This window comes from Anopheles merus, chromosome X, assembly GCF_017562075.2.
Source record: "Anopheles merus strain MAF chromosome X, AmerM5.1, whole genome shotgun sequence".
In the NCBI taxonomy this organism is placed as follows: Eukaryota; Metazoa; Arthropoda; class Insecta; order Diptera; family Culicidae; genus Anopheles; species Anopheles merus.
Window position 1 is genome coordinate 11,795,557 of NC_054081.1, and position 24,435 is coordinate 11,819,991.

General features: G+C 48.2%; 2 protein-coding genes across 5 annotated transcripts in view; both read right to left on the bottom strand.

Moving 5' to 3' along the window:
* Positions 1–13,265, bottom strand: part of LOC121590934 (transcription factor Sp9) — an 84,443-nt gene extending 71,178 nt beyond the window's left edge. Inside the window, exons 1-2 of one of the 4 annotated variants that reach the window (XM_041911198.1) lie at positions 13,044–13,265; positions 12,391–12,668 (exon numbers count right to left, since the gene is read on the bottom strand). In XM_041911198.1, coding sequence (XP_041767132.1) covers positions 12,391–12,441 — 51 coding nt within the window. In that variant the 5' untranslated portion in view covers positions 12,442–12,668; positions 13,044–13,265. Of the gene's footprint in view, positions 1–12,390 lie in introns of all 4 variants that reach the window. The other 3 variants (XM_041911190.1, XM_041911181.1, XM_041911173.1) reach the window with 3 other exon arrangements.
* LOC121589911 (transcription factor btd) lies at positions 12,483–23,138 on the bottom strand. Its single transcript, XM_041909170.1, has 4 exons — positions 21,876–23,138; positions 21,334–21,728; positions 18,013–19,920; positions 12,483–12,552 (listed from the first exon to the last, which is right to left on the bottom strand). Exons 1-4 carry the CDS (start codon positions 21,945–21,947, stop codon positions 12,483–12,485), a joined length of 2,445 nt encoding a protein of 814 aa, XP_041765104.1. The 5' UTR covers positions 21,948–23,138.
* Positions 23,139–24,435: the final 1,297 nt, after the last annotated feature.

Sequence of the window (24,435 nt, forward strand, 5' to 3'; positions counted from 1 at the left end):
CCCCCCCCCCCCCCACCAACAGCAGCAGAGATAATTAAATTAAGTAGCACAAAATGGGCGGCCACGGCTGGCGACGCCCCAACATCGGAACGACGCATCGTTGGGGGTTTTTTTATGCCTGCTTTACCAATATCCTTTCCCACTTTTTGTAACATCGCGGGTGGCATTCGGACGTCTAAGAGAGCGTGGTCTTTTGCATGGTAGAAATAAACAAAAAAAGAACCCACTCACACACACAACATGTTACACACAGAAAAAAAAGGAAAAGGAACCCAGGAACAACTTGCATCAGCTCCTGCAACGGACGCTTCTTCCACCAAAAAAAAACACGGGGAGCCCGTTCATTTGATATGGAAATTGATTAACTTAACCCGGCACGGCGCATCCAAACTGTGCCCTCAGGGGGGGAGCGATAGGGTGTGGCCTCTCGTGCGAGTGTGACAACTTCATCAGGCATGCATGCGCAGGTGCTCAGCGTGTGTATGTGTGTGCCGGTTGCGTGTCAAACACTTTTTGGAATAGTTTGGAGGATCAGAAATCAACGAAGAATGCATGTGGTGTTTGTTTTAGATATTCAAAGGCAAAGCAATGTCACAGCCTGGCATGGCAGACTTCAGACTTTTGGATTGTTAATTCACTTTGGAGAATCATCTTACCATAACCAGGAGGATATAGCTGATATCGTGATTTTAGTCTCCTTGTTTTGTTGCCGAAATTTGTCAGGGCCACTTTTCCCAGTCGCTCGCCGATGAGCTCTCCAACTGCACACCGGCTTCTTTCACCAGCCCGAGAAAGAAGAGAAAAACAAACGTACGGCACCATCAAAAGGCTCTGCTCTAACGCGAAATAAATCAAAAACTCAATCATTCTCCCCGATTGCGCAGGCCTCTTCCGCTTCGAGCCGTCCATTGCACCGCCAGTCACTTTGCTGCTGATGTTGCTGCCTGCTCCGTTTCGTCAAATATCCTGGAAACGTTCGTCATCGTGCCCCGGCTCTGCCGGCGTTGGCGTCGGCGTTAAAGACTCGGCAGACAGAAGTAAATTAGATCGTTCACAAGACATTAAAACAATTCTCATCATCAATCTACTTTAATAAATGTTTCTGTTCCCGTCGGTCCTGTGCGTGGCTGCGGGACCCAGGGGTTATGGGTTTTTTTTGTTGTTGTTGTTGTTGTTAGTTTCATTTCCTCTGCGCGCTTCTCCGCACTACCAGCAGGCCCTTGTTGGTGGGTTTCGGTTTCGGCAAACGCGCTTGAGTCGATTTTCGCTCATTCCGGGACTCCCATCAAGGCCAGAAAGGAGCCGAAAGGACGGAAGAGCAGCAATACACACGAGCAGGAGAAAAAGAAACTACAACAACAAAAAAACGGCTACAAAAGCAACAAACAAACCATCCAGTGCCAGGGCCATCCATCCATCTTTTGGCAGCGCCCGGCAAACGAAAGAGTAACGACACGTCCGCAGATGAAAATCTGACAGGAAAGAGAGGCAAGAGCACAAGGAGAGCGCTCACACGCATTGGAAGCGGGAGGCTTGAATGCTTTGCTGGGTTTTGCCGAAAACTTCCCCGACGCGCTGCCCCGGAGCCTGGGCCTGCGGAGAGTTTGCTTCTTTGCCTCGTCGTTTCGGGGGACCATTAATCAAACGGCTGATATTGCAGCTCCTCTTCATTTCGGCGCTTTGGTGGCCATTTATCGGGAACGGGTGAACCGCAAAATGACCCCGGCGCGCACCCCCTGTGTGCCCTGTGCGTGGAATTGACTTTGGCCATTTTCCCTCGTCTAACCTTTTCTCATCAGTTTTCGGCACAAGTTAGACGGCGGCGGCGGCGGCGACGACGTTCCAGTTTGCGAAGCCCCTTGCGCCGGACTATGAAGATGACCGGTACGAACGTGCAGCGCGATATCGAGAGGGCCGCACATTAGCGTGGTGGTAATTATGTCTTGATGTCGGGAAGCGGCGATTGAATGCATCGGAGCTGATTGCCAAACTACACCAAAAATAAAAAAGGCGAAATAACGCGTGCAAACGCTAGGTCTCTTGGGTCGTCGCAGGTGTCGCGTTGTACTTCTTGTTCGGGGAAGGCTTTAGAGCACTTCAAGCTCGGTCTTACGGCAAATGGCAGATCCAGATAAGGTGCTAACCTTTTAAACCACTTCTGTAGATCTTCTATGAGGAAATATTACCAAGATTTTGAGGAAAATGTTGCCCAAGATGTTGATTATTAAGCTACAACTCAGGTCCATCAACAACAACAACAACAAAACCAAAAATTCGTAACAATGTTCATATATATCCAAGCTCATTTGTAACTTAGGCAGACCGAAGCCGACTAAAGTTATTGCATCAATCAAAAAGAAGAAGTAAAACCTCCCGTAACATCTTAAAACTGTCATCCTAATTCGTAGATATTTTCACTTCTAGACATCTACGGAATCAAGATGCTTGAGAATTAAATTTACGTATACACCTAGAATACCTAATATCCTCGGGGCGGTCCCGTGGTACAGTCGTCAACTCGAACGACTCAACAACATGCCCGTCATGGGTTCAAGCCCAGAATGGACCGTCCCCCCGTAGCAAGGATTGACTATCCGGCTACGTGGTAATGAATTAAGTCTCGAAAGCCAGTATAGGCCGGTATACGGTATACGGTATCCGCGAAGGACGTTACGCCTAATCGAAGAAGAAGAAGACCTAATACCCTAAATATGCCTTAAATGTACCTATCCTATAATATCCAGCCATAAAATGGCTTACTTTAGTATTCTGGATGTGATTTCAACACTATTACGAAATTTGAAGTGATTATTAAACCTAGATTACGTGTAACTTCCAAGTACTCCCAATTGCACCAATCTAGCCCGACACTAAGCATGCCAAGCACCAAATAATACGCCCTAATGAGCTGACGGTGAGTTGCTGCTCCGGGTATGTAGCCACCTAATGATATCCATCGCGAAGGTGTCGCGGTATCTTCACAACTGCAAACGACAAACCATCCCCTAATGACCCCTGTGCAGTTCGCTCTTTCACGAAGCAAATTCCCCCAGCGAAGATGCAATCATCCAATATGACAGGATATACTTTCAAAGGCCCTCCCGTCAGCGGCAGGATTCGATCGGCGCCTCCGACCAATTCTCCAATGGACGGTCGCACACGCACGCCTCGACTGACGTAAGTGGGATCGGCGCGCATGGCCCGCTGGCGAGGCGATGAAAAGAGGAGCGTAAAGTAAACACAGAATCCGACCTGCTCGCATACACACACACACACACTGCACGCACAGACGCACACAGAAAAGATGGAGTTAAAACAGACCGCAGGACAACTACCGAGCATGACTCGGCAAACTAGCCAAACTGGTGTACCTTTGCGGTCCACCAAAAGTTCGGAGGTTAAGCTACCAGAATGGGTCTGTGCGCGCCCGCGCGTACGCTGTGTGACTTTTCTTGCTTGTGAAGTGAAGTTCCAAGCCTCCCTCTGCAACTTCTTCGCTCTCCTGGCCCTCATCCTCCCCCTTCGCACCCATTCATTCGCCTTTTCCTTTGCACACTTCTATCACATCCACTTCATCTCACACACCAACCAAAAAAAAACCCTTCAATAAAGGCCATTACGCATATATGCGAAAGCAACCCGTCCACTTTTCCCTCCCTCTTTCCTTTCCTCCCTTCTCCCCTTAGCCTTCCTTTGCGGATGGCTCTTACGGGCGCTCGTGTAATCTCACCCGATGAATCTTCAGAAATTGATCGGCGCTCCATCGATACCCCGGGACCAGAGAGCAGCAGGAGAGCCACTACCAGGGGACGCGGGCCCCGCACTTGGGCAAAGGGCCGCCGCGCCGGGATGCCGACGATGATGACCGCGCTAGAGATGACCAAGCTGATTCCCAAAGTGAACGCGGGCCGGCCGCGCGAGCTTTTCCCTGGGCACACCGATACCATGCACTTACTTGACAGGTTAGCGAAAAAGGGCATCGAACTGCTCGGCACCCCTTGACCCGGCCGCGGTAGGTGCGCAGGGGGGTGGATGGCGGGGTGCAGAAAAAAGAAAAGCGGAAGAAAGCAAACGGGCGGCAAATCAAGGCAGCGGTCGCTGGGCCGCGGGCCATGCCCGGACCGTGGCGCTTAGACCCGAAAAAAAGGCCCGCCAGGCGCCCTCCGGCATCCCCGCAAGACGCACACACACACGTACCGGCCCCGGAGGCCCTGTAATTATTTATCAATTTGCTAGACCTAGATCCCAAAGACCCCTTCGGTGTATCTTCCTAGCGGCCTTTCGAGTCCTTTCCCGGCTCGCCAAAGCGCATTGTCTGTTTGGTGCTCCGATTTTTGGGAGAGTTTTTGGGAACAGTTGTGACCGTGTCTGTGTGTGTGTGTGTGTGTGTGTGTGTGTGCCTAGAGAGCGGGCACCGACGCGATGAACTGGCAGTTTTTCTTTCCATCTTTCTCCCAACAGCCCAACTGGCTCGGTGGCTCGGTGTAGGTAGGGAAGGCTAGGCTGCCGTCGTGCCGCCGTTAGGAAGCTGCTGCCTTCTAGCCGTGGGGTTGAGAGGCCTCGTTTAGGCGGCACACGATGGGAAGCAGACGACCGGACCGTCCTACGCGGGGCCACATAGGGCCTGCTGCCGACTCGTTCGCATTTCTATCCTAATTACGGGCTTGCCCGGGCCAGTGCGCTTCGGCTCCCCGAAGTTCGTGACTGCGCCTTCTTAGATCAGCATCTCCCAGCCCTTCCCTTCCCTGTCCCTCCAAAACCGCCACAACCATCGGGCCCCGGACGGACGCATTTGAAGCAGCAGTTTTCGCCCATCGGAATTACACACTGTCGGCCAAAAACCGCAGCAGCAGCGGCAACGATGACGACGACGCCACTGTGTGTGTGTGTATGTGTTTGCTGGGCAGGCTGTTTAAGTGCTGCTCCACATTGAACACCCCTTGTCTGCTTCCCTGCAACGGCTCTAACGGCTCTCCGAGCGGGGAGGGGGGGGGGGGCGATCGCAATCGCGCACTATCGATCGTTTGATCGGATCCATTTGCGCACGGCCCCGTCGTGCACTTTGTGTGGTGGACCCACTTAAGCGCAGCCGCCGCGCGCATCCTCGCGTACCCGGCTACCGAACCGAGCGAAGGCATATAACCACACTCTCTCCCCGTCCCCCCATACCGTCCCAACTGGGCTTGCACTAATCCATTAAACCCATATCGCGGTGCGCCGCGGACGTGGATGATGATGATGATGCCCCCGAAACTGGTAGCCAACCGCTCGTTCGCTTCAACAACAACATCGATCTAGCGATATTTCATAATGCGAAAATGAATCGGGAGCGATCCGGGCCTGGTGAGCGCTAGTGTGTGCTTTTACCTCCTTTTTATTTTGTGTCTGGCGCCAGCCCGCTTTGTCCGCCGCCGGAATAGTGGGCACAAAGTCTTGGTGTTGTTTTTTTTCTTCTCCCTCTCTCTTAGAGTGAAAATGGTACTGTGATGAGCAGCAGTTGATAAAAAGGCTACTGTTAGAGGTAATGTATGTACGGTTTGCTTTGAGAAACAGTCCTACAGAGGAACTTCTGAATCAGGAGGGAACATTTTGAACTTTTCGAACGAGCTTACTATATTCTGACTACTTTAAGCTCTAAATTAAAAAAGAACCTTTAGCAACTATCCGCTTCTTTATTCATTTATTAAGGTATCGAGCCTCCGTGGCCTATATATACAATTACAACTAATGTCTTAGAAACTATGAGTTCCTAAAATTAGACATAAGAGTCAGCCTCCTATACCACTTGTACATTTCGGGACACTAAAATTCAATTCAATGATATTTGAAAAACAAATTCAAGGACATCAATAATTCAGGATCGCTAGCACAGAAAATACGATAGCGCAAATCGGTCAATAAAAATTATCGAGTTCTTCAAGGCCTAATAGGGACATAAAAATTTACATTCTTCAGTAATAGAGGTACATTAATTCGACCAGTTAACAATTTAAACATCCAAATTCAAAGTCCATCATTCTTCTATTTTCAAGTGTATCGAGGCTTAACAGCTGACATCTCGAGCGATAAGATGGTAACACACTTTGTTATTTCTCCATGGAAGCCGCTTAATAGCTACGCGAACAAATTTTTTTTAAATCCTCTCAAGCCTCTCAATCACAGGACGAACAAGGCAACAGTAAAGTGATTTCAAACAGAGAGGGTCATGAAACATGTTGCTACTTCTAAATATTTGTCCGAGAGTTCTATTAGCCCTAGCCATCTAGGGGAGAGATCTAGGGGATCTTAGTCCCTAGATTATCAAATAATCATCTAAGGATATCACATAGTAGCTTGAGACAACGACAGCGATTTGGTACCTTGGTAAACAAATTTTAACAAGTTGTCAAGATTTTCTTAATTGTTTACTGGATATTCCTTGCAACATCAAGTCATCAACAAATCGGAATTGAAAACAAAAATCTTTTGAAAGTTATCAGGAACTTCAGATAGACAGGTAACATTAAGGCTTGATACAGTTGCTATTTCTAATTCAGACAGGCTTTTTCCATACCAGCATGACAAAGTTGCAGACGAGTTGAACAGAAAATGTTCTATCTCCTTCTTTTAGCAGTCTTTGGGCAAAAACTTATGAAAACTAATCAATATTTACACTGAGGGTTTATCTCACATGTAGCCTACTGTCCCAAAATTTAGTTAATTTGACCCAACTATAGTTACATCTCTCTAAGATCAATTTTCAGGGGATCTCCCGTTTAGTCACATAAGGTTAACAAAATGCACGTGTTGCTAAGGAGTGTCCATGGAAGCAACTGTCAAATTGTTCGTCGCAAAGACTTCAATAGACATCATTTTAGAGAGATTTCACTGAAGATAGCGTGGAGCACATCATTGTTACTGGGTCACATTTTAATTTCTCGTAAAATGGCACCACTCTCTCTCATAATAAAAGAAGAATACAGAATCAATTTATCGATGTATGAAGATGATGTACACAGGAACTTTTCAGAATACATTTAGTGATTGCGAATACCTTCACTATGAGATATGTACATCACATGAAAAGCTTCAAAGAATATTCGTATATTAGGTCAAATTTTCGATATAGATTGTAGTTGTAGTCAAATCCGGCTTCGGTTGGGCCGGTCTCATGGTACAGTCGTAAACTTGCGCGACTCAGCAACACGTATGACTTTGTACGAAACAATATCCGAATGGACCAACCTGCTATCGGTAATCAATAAGTCAATTAGTGGTACAGGCAGGCCTAAAACCGATGATGGTTGTTGCGCCAAAGAAGGTTAATTTCAACTCTCAACATGACTTTCTCTGAACAAACAAACAAATCAAACGCTTCAGTGCCAACACCAACCACTGAACCACTATTGCTGCTATAAAATTAGAATACACACTGGAACAACACATCGAAAGACAAGTAGGAAACCCCTGCTAAACATCACTATATATTGGCTCTGCCCACCAGTGGAAAAAAACACACTCGACTGGTCGTCTCTTTCCTAATCACATCATTATTATATAATGTAGCTGTCTTTCGTCTGTCAGCATCAATTTAATTATCCCATGTTAAGCCAACTACTAATAGCTTAAAACCCCACAACTAACAAATACTCACACAAACGCTCGTTCATACTCATTTTCTCTCGAGATTTGAACCACATACAGAGGCGCGGGTGGAACACGGTAACGCACCGCTCGCTCACTGCGCGTTTGCAAAGCAGGTGCATTTACCAACCACTCTACCGAACCGTCGCACCGATCGGTACGTTAGCAAGCAAACAAGTATCGCATGTACCGGCGCAATATTAATCGAAGCGCGCGCGCGCACCGGTCGGCCGGAGAAAAGATAAAATTATCCTGCACCATTTGTTACGGTTAGCCGGGCTGAATGGTTAATAAACAGCAGCATTTAGCCATCGACCCGTGGCTACGCAACGCAGGCCGAGCATTATAAAGGCATTGTAGTTAAATTAAAATGAAATTAATATTTCGTACAAAATTAGTTCAAACGCCGCAGCAGCGACCGTGGGGCGTAACAGCAGTGCGCGCGCCGCACTGTCCCGGAGCGGTTGACGTTAAGCACGCAAAGATGATCCGTACCCCGATCCCAACACGCAATCTTCCGCCTCCGCGCTGCCCAACCCCATCCGCCCTGTTTGAGGGATGGTTTGGGGCTTATGCCTCGGTTGTAGTGTTTTTTTTTATTTTCCAACCCCATCTTTTCCATTATTTATTGCACATTTTTTTGTTTTTGCTTTATTTTTACCCTGCTGGACTTCCTGCAACTGCAGTCCCACAACGCATACACACACACACACAATCAATCCGGTAACGCCAAGACCCTTTCCCCTCGTCAGCAACCACTTAATTTTTATCATCACTTTCATTTCGTCACTTCGGTCGAAATTGTACCCTATTGAATGATGCGCACCCCATGTCCACCCTTCTCCCCCCCCCCCCCCCCTTCCCCAGCCCTGCAAGATGTTGATTACTATACCCGAAAGCCCGATCATGTTATTGATGATGATGATGATCACGCTGATGATAGTGATACTGACGGGATGATTGTTATGTTTTTCCACAACATAAAGTAAAACAAAATAAACCATAAACGCTTTTGTCGAGGTGATGATGAGGTGGCTTCGCTGCCACACAGCCTTCACCAACACGGTCGGGACATGCTGGCAAGGGTAGAAGGGGGAGGAGGAGGGGGGGAGGGCAAAGAGGATGGTTCAGCGCATATGAATGAATCGCACCGTGTTGAACGCCGGCGCAATGCACTTGCACTTGCCTTTGCAGGCGAGCGAGCGCGCGCGCACGTGTGTGTGTGCTTTTTTTATAAATTTATTTTATTTTACTTTCTTTCTTTCCCCCTTTTCTGCGCTTCCTACAATGTTTAGCCCTCATTATAGATGTTGGCCCGGGCGTTCGGCGTTTGCGGGCTCTTGCTGCCCCTCCTTTTTAATCAAGCCATCCATCTTCCGGCTCAATCAACACACGCGCTCGCCTAGCGATCGTAGCCGGAGCGTAATTGCTGTTAAAACTAATCGAGTAACTAGTGTTTTGTTATTGTTCTTCTTCTTTTTATCTGCCCAGTTTTGGTACCTTTTGTGAGCACTTTGCAAAGAATCAGCACCGACAGAAACAGTTGTCAATCGTGAGTCTTGCTCGCAAAGTGGTTGCTCTTCGCGTTTGCAACAGTGTGCAAGCAATTTAAGATAAGCTTCACGTGCTCTTTATCATACCGAAAGCGTCCCCGAAAAGCGCTGAAAGCAACGGCAGCAAACGGCAGTGCTATGACAGTTGCTTTTACCGCGCGATAACAATCTGTTTCTTTTTCCAATCATCCTCATCATCATCATCATCATCATCCGACACAACACGCCGTTTCACCCTTCGCCACAGCTCCTCCCCATCGCAACCCCATCTCTAATTTTCACCAAAGCAGCGCGCAAATCGTGTTGGAAATGTTGGACATCTACCGCCCCCCACCCCATTCCCAAAACTCATGTAAACCGCGACAACACACCCCACCAGAACGGTGGAAAAGGCGGCAGGAGCAACAGCAGAGAGCAAAGAAAGAAAGAGCACACACACACAAAAAACGGGGAGTGAATTTAATTTCATTCGGTACACCGGGGTGTTTTCCACTTTTTATGGCCTTTTTATCTCCCCATTTGCGATGAGGTTGCTCCGAAGAGGTTTGGGGTGCCTTTTGGAGAGCAGGCATGGGGGATTCGTTGCGGGGAGTGTGCGGTAATTTTGGAACCCAAGCCGAGATGCGCCGATCGATGTCGCGTTCTTACGCGGGTTTCTTTTTTGTTTCGAGTTTGATGCTGCTGGTGCGCGAATGCGACGAATTTTCACATGCCTTGCGCAATTACAGTCGAGCAGATATACATAATGGGGTACACCTTCGAGAGTGAAAACTCCTCCGACGGGTGGGACGGGGGTTCATTTTTCAGGCCACCTTTAGGAAGCGTAATCAGATACTTGGGGGGGGGGGGGGGGGGGCGCGCACTACAACACTTCTTTCTTATGACACTTCCGCAAGATCCGGGCACGATGATGCTGCTGGAGTGTCGAAGAATTAATCACGCTCGCGGACCACACAGGCCACCAGCGGACAAAGATCACGCACGATCATGTGGCTGCCGGAAATGACTGTCCGAGATACATTGGAACTAGGGAAAACTTAAACCTTGGAGGAAAGTTGGGGCAAAACCATCGTGCTCGTTTATCGAGTTTTCGGTGTCGGTGGTGCGAAACGGTTAGCAGTTTCTGGGCGACGACTTGGGTGGCCCGGAGATGTCACAGTGCCCGGGAGACACTTGACGCCGAGATGAAACAGCTCTTAACGTCTGTACCAGTGAGGAGAAACTCACGCGACCTCGTGGGCCAAAGAGGAACATAAAACTGAAGTTAAGTTACTACTTTTGGAAATCATAAATCCTAAATAAACCACAAGTTATTCATCTTGTTGTTTGATATCTCTAACTGTGCAAAGTATTTTGTCAAACATTACCGGACTCCACCGGACAACGGCTATTGTCAAACAGCTTTCCGTCCGATCAGAGTTACGGAAAGAGCTTATTTTTTTGTTCGAGATTAACAAAATACACAGGTAGTATAGACACATTATAGAACCGCTGAACTCTGAAGCTCTGATAGAAAAGGTCCCCCAAATAAAATAATCAATGAATAACAATAATACACAAAACAAGATAACGGTTTAACAGATTCAGAATTCTTCGTGAGCTTCACGTTAGCGTTTTGTTTGAAAAAAAACAAGAGCATTGAGACAAAGCAATGTCTTGGACGGGCCACGAAACATGAAACTTCTCTAACAACCTTCCAAAATATGGAATTTTCCGTTCGTTTAGAGCGAGGTTGTGGTTGACATTGGTCCATTTGACTCAGAGAATTGTACGAAATTACAAACTCCTACCACCGATAAATTGTATGGTCGTTACAGAGTTCGGCAGAGTTTGTTCAGAGAACTTACTTCAGCCAGTTGATGTACATTTTTTTATTAATATATGTGTCATTTTAATATCAAATCTGTTTGAGCAAGCTTGTGAACAGCAATTATGTATCCTTTGCACGAAACTAGTGTAGGGTTTCATAAAATCTTTCGTTGAGATTCATTCGTATGAATCTTCAGTGATGAGTGATTCGAATCTGATTCATAAATCACAAATAAAACTCATGGATCTTCAAGGATACATGAATTTCGAAAGATTCTTGAATTTATTTAAATTCACATATCTACAGAGATTCGTGAATCGTTAGAGGCATGACCACGTAGGTTATTACAACAAGAAAAAGAATGATAAGAAGCTCAAGCTCGATGAATCTTTGGAGATTTATGAATCCCTTGAGATTCGTGAATCTATTGAGATCCTAACATGAATCCTATCATGAATCATGAATCTTACCAACCGTAACTCAGATTTATTGAATCATTTCAAAAATTCATTCTGAATCAGTTTCACTCAACACTACACGAAACGCTGTAAATGCTCATCTTCCGCCTTCTGCTTCGAAAACTTGAAAGCGGTTGAAAATACAATCAAGAGTGTTTAAGCTTATTTTTATATTACATTTCAACTGCCTTCTAATCGTATAGTTCTATCGATTATAATGATTCTAATCCATATTACATCAAACCTTGCATAAAGAAGAGTTTGTTCACGTACTTTCACTGTGCCAAAGTGTCAGAATTTATTTTTATCTTTTTTGATGCATGTGCATAGGTAGTTGTGTGCATTTTTGGAAGACTTCGTCTTTTTTGCAAAATTAGTCTTTTGCTCGTCTACTAGCCTGATTGGCGACTGATTTACACTGTCCTACCGGTCAGTTTCCAATGTTTACAGCATCGCTTTTCATGAGTAGTACCATAACAGCACAAAGGTATGACAGCTGTTGAAAAACATCGCGCTAGTGTTGAATAAGTAAATAAGTAAGTCAAATGTAGTAGCCAAAGAAAAATGTAAACAAACGCTGATTCGGAGGCTCGATCAAGTTAGATCATGAACGATTGAATGTTTGTACCGAAGCCAACATATTTTCGCCCGAAAGGTTAAACATCTGTTTGAATTGATACTTTTTAATATATTAAAAGCATTAAAGATCAGTTAAAATAGAAAAAAAACGAAACAACATTATTTTAAAATGCATCATTTTTCCTCAGCAAATAATAAAATAAAAATATGGCAGAATGTAACCGTCCAATTGGCAGGCTGAAGATATTAAAAGGGTCTACCAAAGGGGAAACTGACTCGAAAAACAAGGTGTTATAATCATAAACCAATCCAATCCTCCAAAACTACATAGAATCGGAAAATAGCTAGATGTCAACAGTGTACTTACCGTGAGCAGCTCCTCGTTGTAGTAGAAGTGGCGTGGATCGTGTCGCTCCATGCTTGATCCCCTTCGTCGCCAACAGCACAGGGAAACACGTTCTACAAAACCGGGTGTCCCGTATCCGCTATCACTGCACTATCACTCACACGCACGAGCAGTACAATAGACCTGTGCGGGCAACAAAGCACACAGCAAACCGGGCTCGATGACAGTCTGTAGTGGCCGTGCTTAAACGGATAACCTCCAAACAGGTCCGGTGTGTTCGGCTCTATTGTTTGGGGAGTCTAAAATCATTTTCATTCAATCTCAGAGCGTTCTATATGATTGTGTGTGTGTGTAGGTGTCTGTAGGCTCCTAATTAAACTACCATACTGACACGAGCACTGACATGAGCAGCCCGTCAACAGGGGTCTTCTCCTGTGCAGTGACAGAGAGAGAAAGAGAAAGAGAGAGAGGGAGATAGAGAGAGAGAGAAAGAGAAAGAGAGAGAGAGAGGGAATTGATAGAGGGATCGACTCTTTTGTTAAAGTGTTCCGCTGCGCACGTTGCTCCGCTTATTTAGCAGCATGAGTCTTCAAAAGTCTTGACTACTTTACTCGACGTGTAACAGACACACACACTCAGATGTTGAGGATCCCAAAGTCCCTACCTTCCCCTACCGGTTGACTCGCGCCGCTGCTTTGATGGACGAGCTCCAGACTTTGGGGTTGGTTGGTGTCTCAGGATCAGCGCCAGCTTCAAGGATTCTCTAGCCTCCCTTCAAAAATAGAAGGTCCACCACCAACAACAACAAACGCTGACGACGACGACGACGCACAGAACAAATCCAACCGCGTTGCGAACACACACACCGGCACCGCGCGCGCCCGTTGGTTTTTGTATCCGAGCGCCAACTAATGGTTGCTTTTTGTTTCGCCCGGCGGGCCACCGGTGTGCCGTGCCGGTGCCGCGAGAGCCCGAAACCGCGTGACCGCGCGAACATCAGCATCCGTACGGTGGGGGAGGGGGGGGGGATCAGAGGAGAATCGGTACCTTAGGCAGTGCGTCTAGGTGCGGGCTCCCGTGTAGGCGTGGTAGAGAACGTTGCCTATGCCCCCGGCACAATCGATCGATCCCAAACCAAACCCAACCTCCCCCTCCCGGCAATGGGGATCAACCCTTACTACCCCTTGCCTTCCGGGCATTGACGGTATTGCTGTGGGTGAGAGAGCGAGTGAGCTACAGGGTAGGGCCTCCCAGCGTAACACCAGATCCAGAACGAAAGATACACACACACACATGTCATAGAGAGGAAGGGAGATGGGAGAGTACGATGAGCTGAATCTGGACATGTACATTGAACATGGGGGCCGCCAGTTCGGGGCGGCTCGGCTATTTTCGGACCAGTTGGCCGGCATTTCCGCGGACTCTCCCTATGGTGGGCGAAGAAGTTTGCCAAATGCCCGCATGAACCTCCGCAGAATCGGGAAGGGGAACGAAAGCAAACAAATAAATATTTTATAAAACACGCCCGGCACCCGGCGCATCATATCCCGCGCGACGACTGCACCACCACCGCCACCCACAGAGCCCCAAAAACCGCCCGGATCGATCGCGGAGGAGCGCATGAATTTGCAATGGTAAGCGTTTGTGCGAGGAGATGTTTTCATTCTTCTCCTTTTTTATGTCTTGTTCTTTTGCTTCTAGCGGCATGAAAAATGCATCAACTAGCTCGCCCGTGCCCGTGTCTCTCGGAACCTCCGAACTTAGCTCCCCCCTTGCTACACGATCATCTTGCCGCTATGGACGCGCGTCACACCGCGATGCATTGATTTCCGCAGCCCGGGGGACGGACACCCATCGCACCCCACCACACACATGCACATCAACACGCCGCAATGTCGCCCCCACTCTCATCCGCCGAGGCCGTCGTCCTTTCTCCGTTTGCGAAGGCTTAGATCATTTAGAAATGGAGGACCTTTGCATTGCTTGTATCTATCTTTTACACCATTGATGCAGTTGGAAAACATTGTTTCAATGATTCATAGGTTTTGTCACAATATCTTTAAAAAAATGTATGAAAAAAAAATCTTCACCTTTTCGAAGAAGTTCCCGAACTCTACTGTTGATGCCGCCTATCAACCGGCGCACAGCTGCTTCAGTTACTGATGTGACCAGGAAATTCCACCAATTCTTCATTTATCTGATGTTTTTAGTTATTGCTTCCTTTTTTTTTTAATTTGTATTACATTATTTGTTACATTATTGCCAAAAAACAAGAAGAAGAAATTCCTCAATATGTAGATTCCACCAATTCTTCATTTAGTTTAGTGTTTATTAATCGATGGACTATAAAGCCCTCTCGAGTCAAATTTAGTTTTCAATAGACATTAGACAACGAACAGAACATTTAAATATGGTTATTGTTGGGCGCAGTCCGCCCACTTTAAAGTGAAGTCAGTTCCTTTTGTATGATGTCCTTAGTTACTGCTCCTGTTTTTCCTTAATTTTTGCATCATTATCGCCCAATTTCGCTCTATTGCTCGAAACTGTTCTGGCCAGTAAATTCCACCAATTCTTCATTTGTGTGATGTTCCTTAGTTATTGCTCCCTTTTTCTTTAATTTTTGTTACATAATTGCCCAATATCGCTCTTTTGGTCGAAACCGGGGGCAATTTGGTGGATTCAGGGTTTTCGTTGCACGTCCTTGCTATCATAAATATCTTAACGAGTTTATCGGCGAAAATAAATTTAAGCCTATTGGTATTTTGCGTCGAGCATCGGCCGGGATTTGTTCGAAGTAGGCTTTAATGTAGGTTTCATCATCCATCAAAATGCAACCATGCGTTATGGTATGGCACTTGATACTACAGCTTCTGAGTCTGGTTTCTGGCCATTGCTTGTTGATTCATGTTTCGATTTGGATGTTTCTTCTTCTTTGGCACAACAACCGTTGTCGGTCAAGGCCTGACCGACAGGGCCTGAGAAGGTGCCTGTATTTACTAGTGAAGTGAGCTTGGCTTTCAGTGACTTCTTGTTACCAGAGCAGGATAGTCAGTCCTACGTATGGGGGCACTGTCTATGAGGGACTTGAACCCATGACGGGCATATTGTTGGGTCGTACGAGTTGACGACTGAACCACCAGACCGGTCCATTTGGATCTGGATGTTTACTGGCTCGAAAACACTTAAACCCTTCTCGGAGTCGGATTTGCCGTACAGATTTTTAGCCAAATCGTAGTTAGAGATGCTTGAGTTAGCCTTGAGTTTCCGAACGACTCTCAATTGCAGTTTATAATTCACGGTTCCACTCCGTTGCTTAGTTTGCACCTTACGAGTCGTCTGTGTCTTCTTGTACTTTTAAATCACTCGCGCAACAGTCGACTTGGGCAAACTTAACCGTTTTGCCAGCGCCCGAGACGACACTAATGGATTGAGCAGATAGTTGTGCACAATCAGATTTCGCTTCTCCTCTTGCATGTCGAAGATCTTGCAGCAGGAATAACTAAATTGCATGCACCTTTGCTAAATTGTAGTGTTTTCTGTGGTCAACAAAACGCTGTCAAAAGATTCCATTTTTGTCCATAGGGGACACCACTATTATTGAAACAAACTCTCTTTATTTCTAAATGAACTATGCTTTACAAGAGACACTGGACCACTTTGAAACAGAAAACCAAAAAAAATAGGAAACAAATACGAATCAAATCCTTGACACTGATAGTGCCCTATTGACCTTGACACAAAGCAACCCAAGCCATTAAAGCAGTCCCATCTTCCGGCAGAACTACACAGAGTGTCGTTTTTAAGGCTCATTTCGGACGTTTTCGCACACACACCACCACCACTATCAAAGTGTTTACACAGTGTTTTTTTATGTAATTTGCTTTCATGTTTTTTTAAATTAAATTGTAGTTTTTATTATTTTTCATCATTGAGAATATAATCACTCCCGGGTAAGGTGACGAGGTTTTGTTGCGTGTTTTTATTTGCAAACTCCAGTGTTTACGTTTGTTCGCGCGCGCACTTTCACCGTTTGTTCTCTATGGGACTATGGGGGTAGGGACGATTGGGGGAGGGGTTTTTTGTTGTTTTTGGGGGGAAGTGATTCCATAAATATATGTATATAGTCTATATGTATAAGATAAACTTTAAAGTAATTCACCCCGTTTTTTGTTTGTTTGCCGTCTAAATATAACCGTTTTGTGCGCTCAAATTCGGCTTCCTCTTATTATTATGCTTCCTCCTGTTTCTCTGTACAATATGTTTTTTTTATTAATTATAACTGAAAGGAGTTTCTCTCTCTCTCTGTCTCACTGCGTGTGTGTGTGTGTGTGGCTCTGCATCGATCTTGCTGGTCGTTTGTTTTGTTTTTGTTCGCGCACCGGACCTTTTTGCCTCAACGTCACTATTTCTTTGGAAAACAAAACCGTCAGAATATCTGAGGCGTATTAGGTTAGAGTAGCTCTGCCCTGCTCTTTTGCTTGCACATTCCTCCTTCTGCCTATCACCTCCCTCCCACACACACACACGCACACACGCACACGATTTACTTTTAATTCCGTACGAACATTACAAACTTTTCGACCTACTGTACACACACGCGTTTGCTGATTGGAAAACAAGAAAAAAAAACATAATAAATTTGCACTGAGATTTTATCGCATCTTTTAGACCCATAAACCTTGCCACCACTAATGAGAGAAAGAGCCCTTTCTTTCTTCCCACGACTTTCGTTTCGCTCAAAATGCGCGTTCAAGAAGAGATTTTTCTTGTTCTTTTCACTTAACACTCTAAAAAAACGTCGCAAGTTCTTCTCTGTACAGGATTTTATTTACAATTCATTTCACACACGCTCCCTCACAAACACACACGTACACACGAACACCATCATGGATGGTAATCGAAGGCTCGCTGTCTGGACTTTCGAAGACTTCTCGAGAAGCGCAAACATTCAAAGCAATTTGTGAGTGTGTGTGCGTGTGTGCAGTTATTCTATTGTTTTGGGAACAAAATTATTTGTATCGAACACTTGTTGTGTGGAAAGGAGTGTTTGTTGTTGTTTGTCTGCTATCTTCTTGATTTGAAGCTCGGCCAGCGACTTTGGAGCAGTGTTGGTGCGTTAGTAAGCGCCAGCGTAAGTGTCTGCGCAGCGCGCTTTGGGAGAATTAAGTGTTGGAAAATTGAACATTCATTTGGCAAGTCCCTGAGAGGGCACACGCGTTAACTAGAGCTGGTAGAGTAGCTGGAGGTCGAGTTCGAGGTCGAGGAAGTAGCACATAGCTCTGCAGCACAACTCTGCTGAGCGTAAGAGTGGAGAGTTTCTGTGGTCTAGTAGTACCTACAAACTCTCTATCTTTAGTCCTCAAACGCTAGAGGACTTCCAGCAGGAAACGAACCTTCCAGAACTCTCTCATATGACTTCGTCGTCTCTCTCTCTCTGATATCACTGGTGGTGTGTTAAGGGGACCTGCCTACTTGAAGACTTACTTGAACAGAGGGTTCGTTGTGGTGCCTGCACTAGCGCCGGCCGGCTGTGACGTCAGGTTGAGCTGTAGCTGATGCTGCAGCTGATGCTGATGGTGCTGCTGCTGCTGTTGATTGAGAAGTTGCTGTTGCTGGTGTTGCTGGTGCTGTTGTTGCTGGTGATGGTGAAGATGATGTTGCTGCTGTTGCTGCTGCTGCTGCTGCTGCTGCTGTTGATGGTGCTGGTGGTGCTGGTGCAGGGAGTAGTTGCTCATCATCATGTTGTAGGTGGAGGCCGACGATGATCCGTGATGTTGACTGCCGCCACCGCCTCCTCCTCCTCCTCCTTCCTGCTCGTACGGCGATATGCTTCCGTAGGAGGCGGACGATGGCATCCCGACACCACCACCACCACCTCCACCGGCGGCGGCCGCCTTCATTGCCGCGTAAGGATGGTAGTGGTGGGACGCCGACTGGTACAGCTGCGTCCCATGAGGTAGTACGTGGTTGTTGAGGGTGTTGTTGTTGTTGTTGTTGCTGGAGCTGCCGTCGCTTTCGCCCGATCCGGAGGTGGCCGCCGCGACGCCCCCTCCTTCGATCCGGCTGCCGCCCAGCCCGTGCCCGTTGGCGTACTCCTCCAGCTTCACCAGGCTGTTGCTGAGCTCGGCGATGGCACTGCTGGTGTTGCTGCTGCTACTGGTACTACTGCTACCGCTCGTGTTGTTGTTGCTGTTGCTGCTGCTGGTCGTTCTGGCGCTTCGCTGACTCGCCGCCGTCACGCCCGGTTTGCTGTCGCAGCTCAGCGAGGACGCCATGGCGGACCGGAGGTTGTTGCCGGCTGCACCGCCGTGAAAGCTGCCACCGTCCGCGTAGCTGGCAAAGTGGCTCTTCCCCCCGGGCGCACCCGGGCCACCACCGTCGGCCGCGCTCGCCTGGAAGAAGGGACTCTGGAAGTAGGACGCGTGGTGATGGTGGTGGGCGGCCGCCACCGCATGATGATGGTGATGGTGGTGATGGTGGTGGTAGTTCTGGTACGCGGCAGCAGCGGCGGCGGCGGCGGCAGCGGCCGCGGCGGCCGCCGCAGCCGTACTCGACGACGTGGGCGAGTTGCCGGTCGGGGGCGGCGTCAGGACATTCAGCAGACCGATCCCTCCGCCTCCGCCTCCGCCGCCGCCGGTCGTGCCATACTCCGACTTGATCTCAGGTACGCGTATGTTGGCGTTGATGTCCTCCAGCATGGTCGCGGCGGACGTTTGGCCGCTGTGAAGATGATGGTGGTGATGGTGCTGCTGCTGCTGCTGCTGCTGCCCTTGCTCCAAGCTCCCACTCTCCGTCGCGTCGTCCTCCCTTCGCCGGGCCGTATCTTCGCGGGCGCCGGCGAGCTTCGGTCGCTTGGCGGGCGGCAGCTTGCCACTACTGCCGACCGCCGGCAGCTTCCTCGCGCCCACCGACACCACCACCGCCGCCGTTTCGAGCGACTTTAGCTTCGTTTCCTCGCGCCGCTGCTTCGCCTCCTCCAGCTTCTCCGACCGTTTGGCGATCTTCTTCGCCTTGTTCTCGTGCGTCTTCACGTGCTTCGCGAGATGGTCGCTGCGCATGAACTTCTTGCTGCAGATCGTGCACGTGAACCGCTTCTCGCCCGTGTGCGTGCGAAAGTGGCGCTGCAGCTCGTCCGAGCGCGTGAACCGCTTGCCGCAGAACAGCCACTTGCACTGGAAGGGCCGCTCGCCCGTGTGCCACCGGAGGTGCGCCTTCAGGTGGCTCGTCTTGCCGTAGATTTTCTCGCACCCCGGTATGTGGCAGATGTGCTGCCGCTTGCCCTTCTCGTCCGGCCCGACGACCGGCGGCAGCCCGGACAGCTCGTTGATGCAGTTCGGGCAGGTGCAGCGGGCGCAGCGGCGCTGGGCCTGCGTCTGGTGCGAGTACTCCTCCAGCTTGAGGCCGTACGCGTCCGCCGCGGCCCCGTGCCAGCCGGCCGCCGTGCCGTACATCGTTTCCTGCGCGAACCACGGGCTGGTCGCCATGCTGACGTTGTTGTAGTAGCTGGCCGGGCTGTACGATGCGTACGACGGGTAGTGCATTGCTTGCGGTCTGCAGCGGTGTGAGGAGAGGGAAAGAGGAAAAGAAAGAAAGGCACGAAATGAACGGGGAGTTTCTTGTTTGGTTTTAGTGTAGTCGGGTTTCATGAGTCTTTCGATGACATTGATTCGTACGAATCATTGATCGAATGCCGAAAAAGAATCTCCAAAAAATTAAAAATCTCTAAGGACTCATGGTTCTCCAAGGATTAATACATTTTTAAAGATTTATTAATCGCGACGGATTTCTGAATCTTTGAAGCTTCATCAATTTCCAAGTTTCATGAATCTCGAACAATTCCTAAATCATGAAAGATAGTTGCATCTATAAGACTCATGAATCTATTAAAATTCATACATCTCCAGGGAATCGTGAATCTTTAGAGATGTACAGAGATTCAAAATATTTAATCTGCGTGATCCCATGGTACAGTGGTTAATATGCCTGTCGTGGGTTCATGCCTCGCATGGACCGACTCCCCAGAAGTAAAACAAACTATCCGGCTGAGTGGTACTTGCCAAGAAGTCTCAAAAGACTGTACAGGCTGGCATGACCACGTCGGTAATTAAGCCAAGAAGAAGAATGATAAGACGCTCAAGGTCTTTGAATCTTTGGAGGTATATGAATTCCTTGAGATTCATTTATCCCTGGAGATTCGGGAATCTGTCGAGATGTATGCATCTTTCGAGATTCAGCTTCCTTGAATGATTTCAAAGATACATTCTGATTCATGACTCTGAATCTGATTTACCCATCACTATTGTGGTTTAGTGTTGGGTTTTGTGAATCTTTCGTAGAGATTCATTCATAACAACATTCAGCGATGATTGATTCGAATCTCTAAAGATTCATAAATCTCCAAGAAACCATGAACCAAGAACCATGAACCAATAGAGATTCTCGAATCTCTAAGGATCTGAATGAATCTGTAAATACTCATGAAAATCCAATTCATAAATTTCCAGGAATTCCTGAATCTTTATCGATGTATAATTTTCAATATATTGAATTTGTGCGATCCCATGGTACAGTGGAGTTAACAAGCAGGACATGCCCGTCGTGGGTTTAAGTCTCGCATCGACCGTCTCCCCGTAGCAAAACAAACTAACTGGCTGCGTGGTACCAAGAATTCTCGAATGCCTTTATAGGCTCATATGATCACGCAGGATTTTACGCCAAGAAGAATGATAATAAGATGCTCAAGCTCTTTGAATCTTTGGAGATATATCAATCTTTTGAGTTTCATAAATCTTTGAGATTCATGAATCTTTCCAACCGAGATTCAGATTCATTGAATCATTTCAAATTCATTCACTCTTTTGGTTAGGTCTTTTTTTGTGGGGAACTTTGCGCAGCGAGTTAGGACTTGAGATTTTCAGTGTGTTTGTGTATGTGTGTATGTGTGTGTGTCTGTTTGTGACTTACCGTGCGGTCATCTCAAGCGCACCGGACTGCTGCACCATCCCGAAGCCGTACGAGGCGGCGGCCGCACTCGAGGCGGCCGCAGCGGCCGCAGCCGCCGCCGCCGCCGTCGTTACCGTCACGTCCGGGCTGGCCGTGTTGGAGGAGCCGGCGCCACAGCCACCGCCGGCCGCTGCCGTGCTGAGCGCGATCGCGGCCGCCGGCCCGTGATGGGTGGGGCCGCCGGCGGGGCCACCGACGGCACTGAAGCTGCTGCTGTTGCTGGCCGCCCCGCTCGAGGACGCGATCGACTGCGTGGGCGACAGGCCGGCCGAACCGACGGACGCGACCGAGCCGAGGCTGCTTACCGACGGTGGCTGCGGCGGATACTGATATGGCAGGATGTTCAAGGCTGACAACTGCACCGAAAGAGGGAGAGAGAGAGAGAGAGGGAGACATCAAGGGATTAGTGGAAATTATTTGCAAATAAAAGTCCCACAAACGCGACCGTCCAGAAATTCCTCCGACGCCAACAGATTGAAACCACCCCACCCAAGGACACCTACCTGACTTTGTGTTGTGCCGTTGTTCCACTGGTGATTGTGATACTGCGTCATGAAGCTGGGTGATGCCATCATTTTGTGGCCGTTTGTGTGTGTGTTTTGGGGGTGCGCGCGTCACTTTCGGGGGCGTTAAATTGCACACATTAAACGGGGGGCTGACAAACTGCTACTCCTACTACGGCCCACACTTATCGGCATGTTACATGTACGCTGCCTTTCCGCCAGTCGCTTTGGGGGCAAAAGTTCCTTCGCGGCGACTTGTGGTTTTGGTTGTTAGTTTGATTGGTGGGTTATTAGCTCCTGTTTCGGCTGCGCCCTGTGACACACATTTGCCCGTTGCCACACTGCAAAACACTACCACACACTCGCACACAGACACGACAAGGAGCTTTGGGTCGGCTGGATCGGGACAGGACACACGGAACCGGAAGCACGCCGGAAAACACTAACAAATGCACATACGACAAAACACATACACACGGGTTGAGCGGGTGGCGACACATGGACCGATATAAACACATGCACACACAGGCACGCACGTATACTCCCCTGCCGCCCACCTATTTTTTTTTTAAAGCGCCGTTGCTTTGAACGTAATTTGCAACAACGACGACAACACCGAAAGGAGGGCTTTTTTTCTGCCTCGCTCGTCCAACAACTCCAAACACTCCAAACGGTGGTGACCCGAAAAGTTGATGATGAGGCGCTGCTGCTGCCGAGAGAGCTGCTGCTTGGTGCGATATTTTGTGACCTGCCTCGCGGAGCGGTTGAAGCCGAAATTAACCACTTCTAAACACTATTATTAAGGCCTCACTGAACGGCGTTCATTAGTTGCTGCTGCCGGTACCCGCGCGCTCGCATCGCACGCTCTCGGGGCCCGCGCTCTCGCTCACGCTCGTTCAATCGCGCGCGCACTCTCTTTCGCACCGGGTAGTAGCGCTCTCGCTCTCGGGCAGCTTGCCCGCGTGTACGATCGCCCTTGTGCGCGCGCTCTCTCTCTCTCACTCACACTCTCTCTCTCTCTCTCTTCCTTCTCGCTCACTCTTGCGAGGCGTTTGGTTCGGGGCCGTTCGGCAATCGGGACGTGCTTTCGTGCGTACGCACAACCCCAGACCCTTTTTGGGCCAGAGCAGCGACGAAAAAAATACAAAAAAAAAAGAATCCTGCCCCTGTGTCCTTCTTCTATCTCTTTTCCACAAACACACACACGCGCGCGCGCTCTCGCAGAGATTGGAGGGATGGGTGTACTTTTTTTTTTAAATCTTATTTTTCGTCGTGTTGTGTGTTTCGTTCCTCTCTCGCGCGCGCGCTCGCACTCGCCCCTAAAACAAAAATCAACACCTCCCTCCGGCAAGGAGGAAGCAGTGTGTGTGTGTGTGTGTTAAGGGGGAGGGCGTTGAAAAGGCGTTTGCACACGCACGCACGTACTACTTAGCCCCGCACACTCGCGCTCCCGCTCTCTCTCTCTCTTAGTGGTCCTTCTTCCTTTTGCGGTAGTCGATCGACACTAATCACGGTTGTAACACATTTAAACGCACATTTAATACAAACACACACACGGATGGACGGACGGACACAGGCACAGCATTGTCGCACAGGATGGCACACGCGGGTGTGTGTTTGATAGTGGGTGAGGTTGATTATCTTTTTTTCTTTTTTGCTTTTTACCCCGTGCGTCGTTGATCGTTGTTTACATTCTTGTTCTGCTGCTGGTGTTCTTTTTGGGGCACTATTTTTGTCTTATTATTATTTTTGTTTTACACACGAGCATTGACCGGCTCCTTTTGTTCACACTGCCAGGTAAGCCACACAAGCTCCGGGAAACAGCGAGCGAGTCGTTGGACCGCACATGGTTTTGTGTTGTTGTTTTGTTTCTCTTTCTTTTTCTTTTGGCGAATTTTCCTAGTACACCAAGGCGCTCCAGAGGATCGTTCACGGTAATGTTCACTTTTTTTTTTGTCGATTTACTGTTTTCTTTTAGTCTTTCGCATAGTGGTAAAAGGGGATTCTCCACTTATGAGTGTATCACAACAAGGTTGAAGTGGAGAAAAAAAAACACAAAATCACACACGCCAAAATAATTCAACCCGCAACACACCCGCAAGGACGGAACAGGGCTTGTTAGTGTGTGTGTCTATGTATAGTTCACTAGTCTCTTCGCCAGCAAGGTACGTAAGTATGCGTGCTCGTAGTACACACACACACACAAATGTAGCGACAGAAAAAAAGCGAGCGGCCAGTACTGCTGCTGCGGACAGAGAGAAGGCAATGCGAAACCGACGACGGGCACGTTTCGACTAATTATAGGTTTGCCAGCGTAAAACGCTTTTCGCTCATCCGGGGACTGACGAATTTCGACTGTGTGAGGATTTTTGGATTTTTTTTTGTTGTGTGTTGTCCCTTTCTATCTCTCATCCTCCTTCCTTCTTTTCCCTGCTCGGCCCGTTTCTGCTCGTAGGGGCCGTAAAGGAGCGAGACAGAGCTCGCTATACCGCAGTGAGATATGAGCCCAGGGTGCGAGCGACTGCAGGGACTGTGTTCATTTTATCCCGTGCCTTTGGGC

Coding starts and splice junctions, on each gene's coding strand:
- LOC121589911 (XM_041909170.1), bottom strand. CDS start 21,947: ATGATGGCATCACCCAGCTTCATGACGCAGTATCACAATCACCAGTGG. Junction 21,729..21,875: donor ACGGCACAACACAAAGTCAG/GTAGGTGTCCTT, acceptor CTTTCGGTGCAG/TTGTCAGCCTTGAACATCCT. Junction 12,553..18,012: donor CAGCAACATCATCTTCACCA/TCACCAGCAACA, acceptor TTGCCCGCACAG/GTCTATTGTACTGCTCGTGC.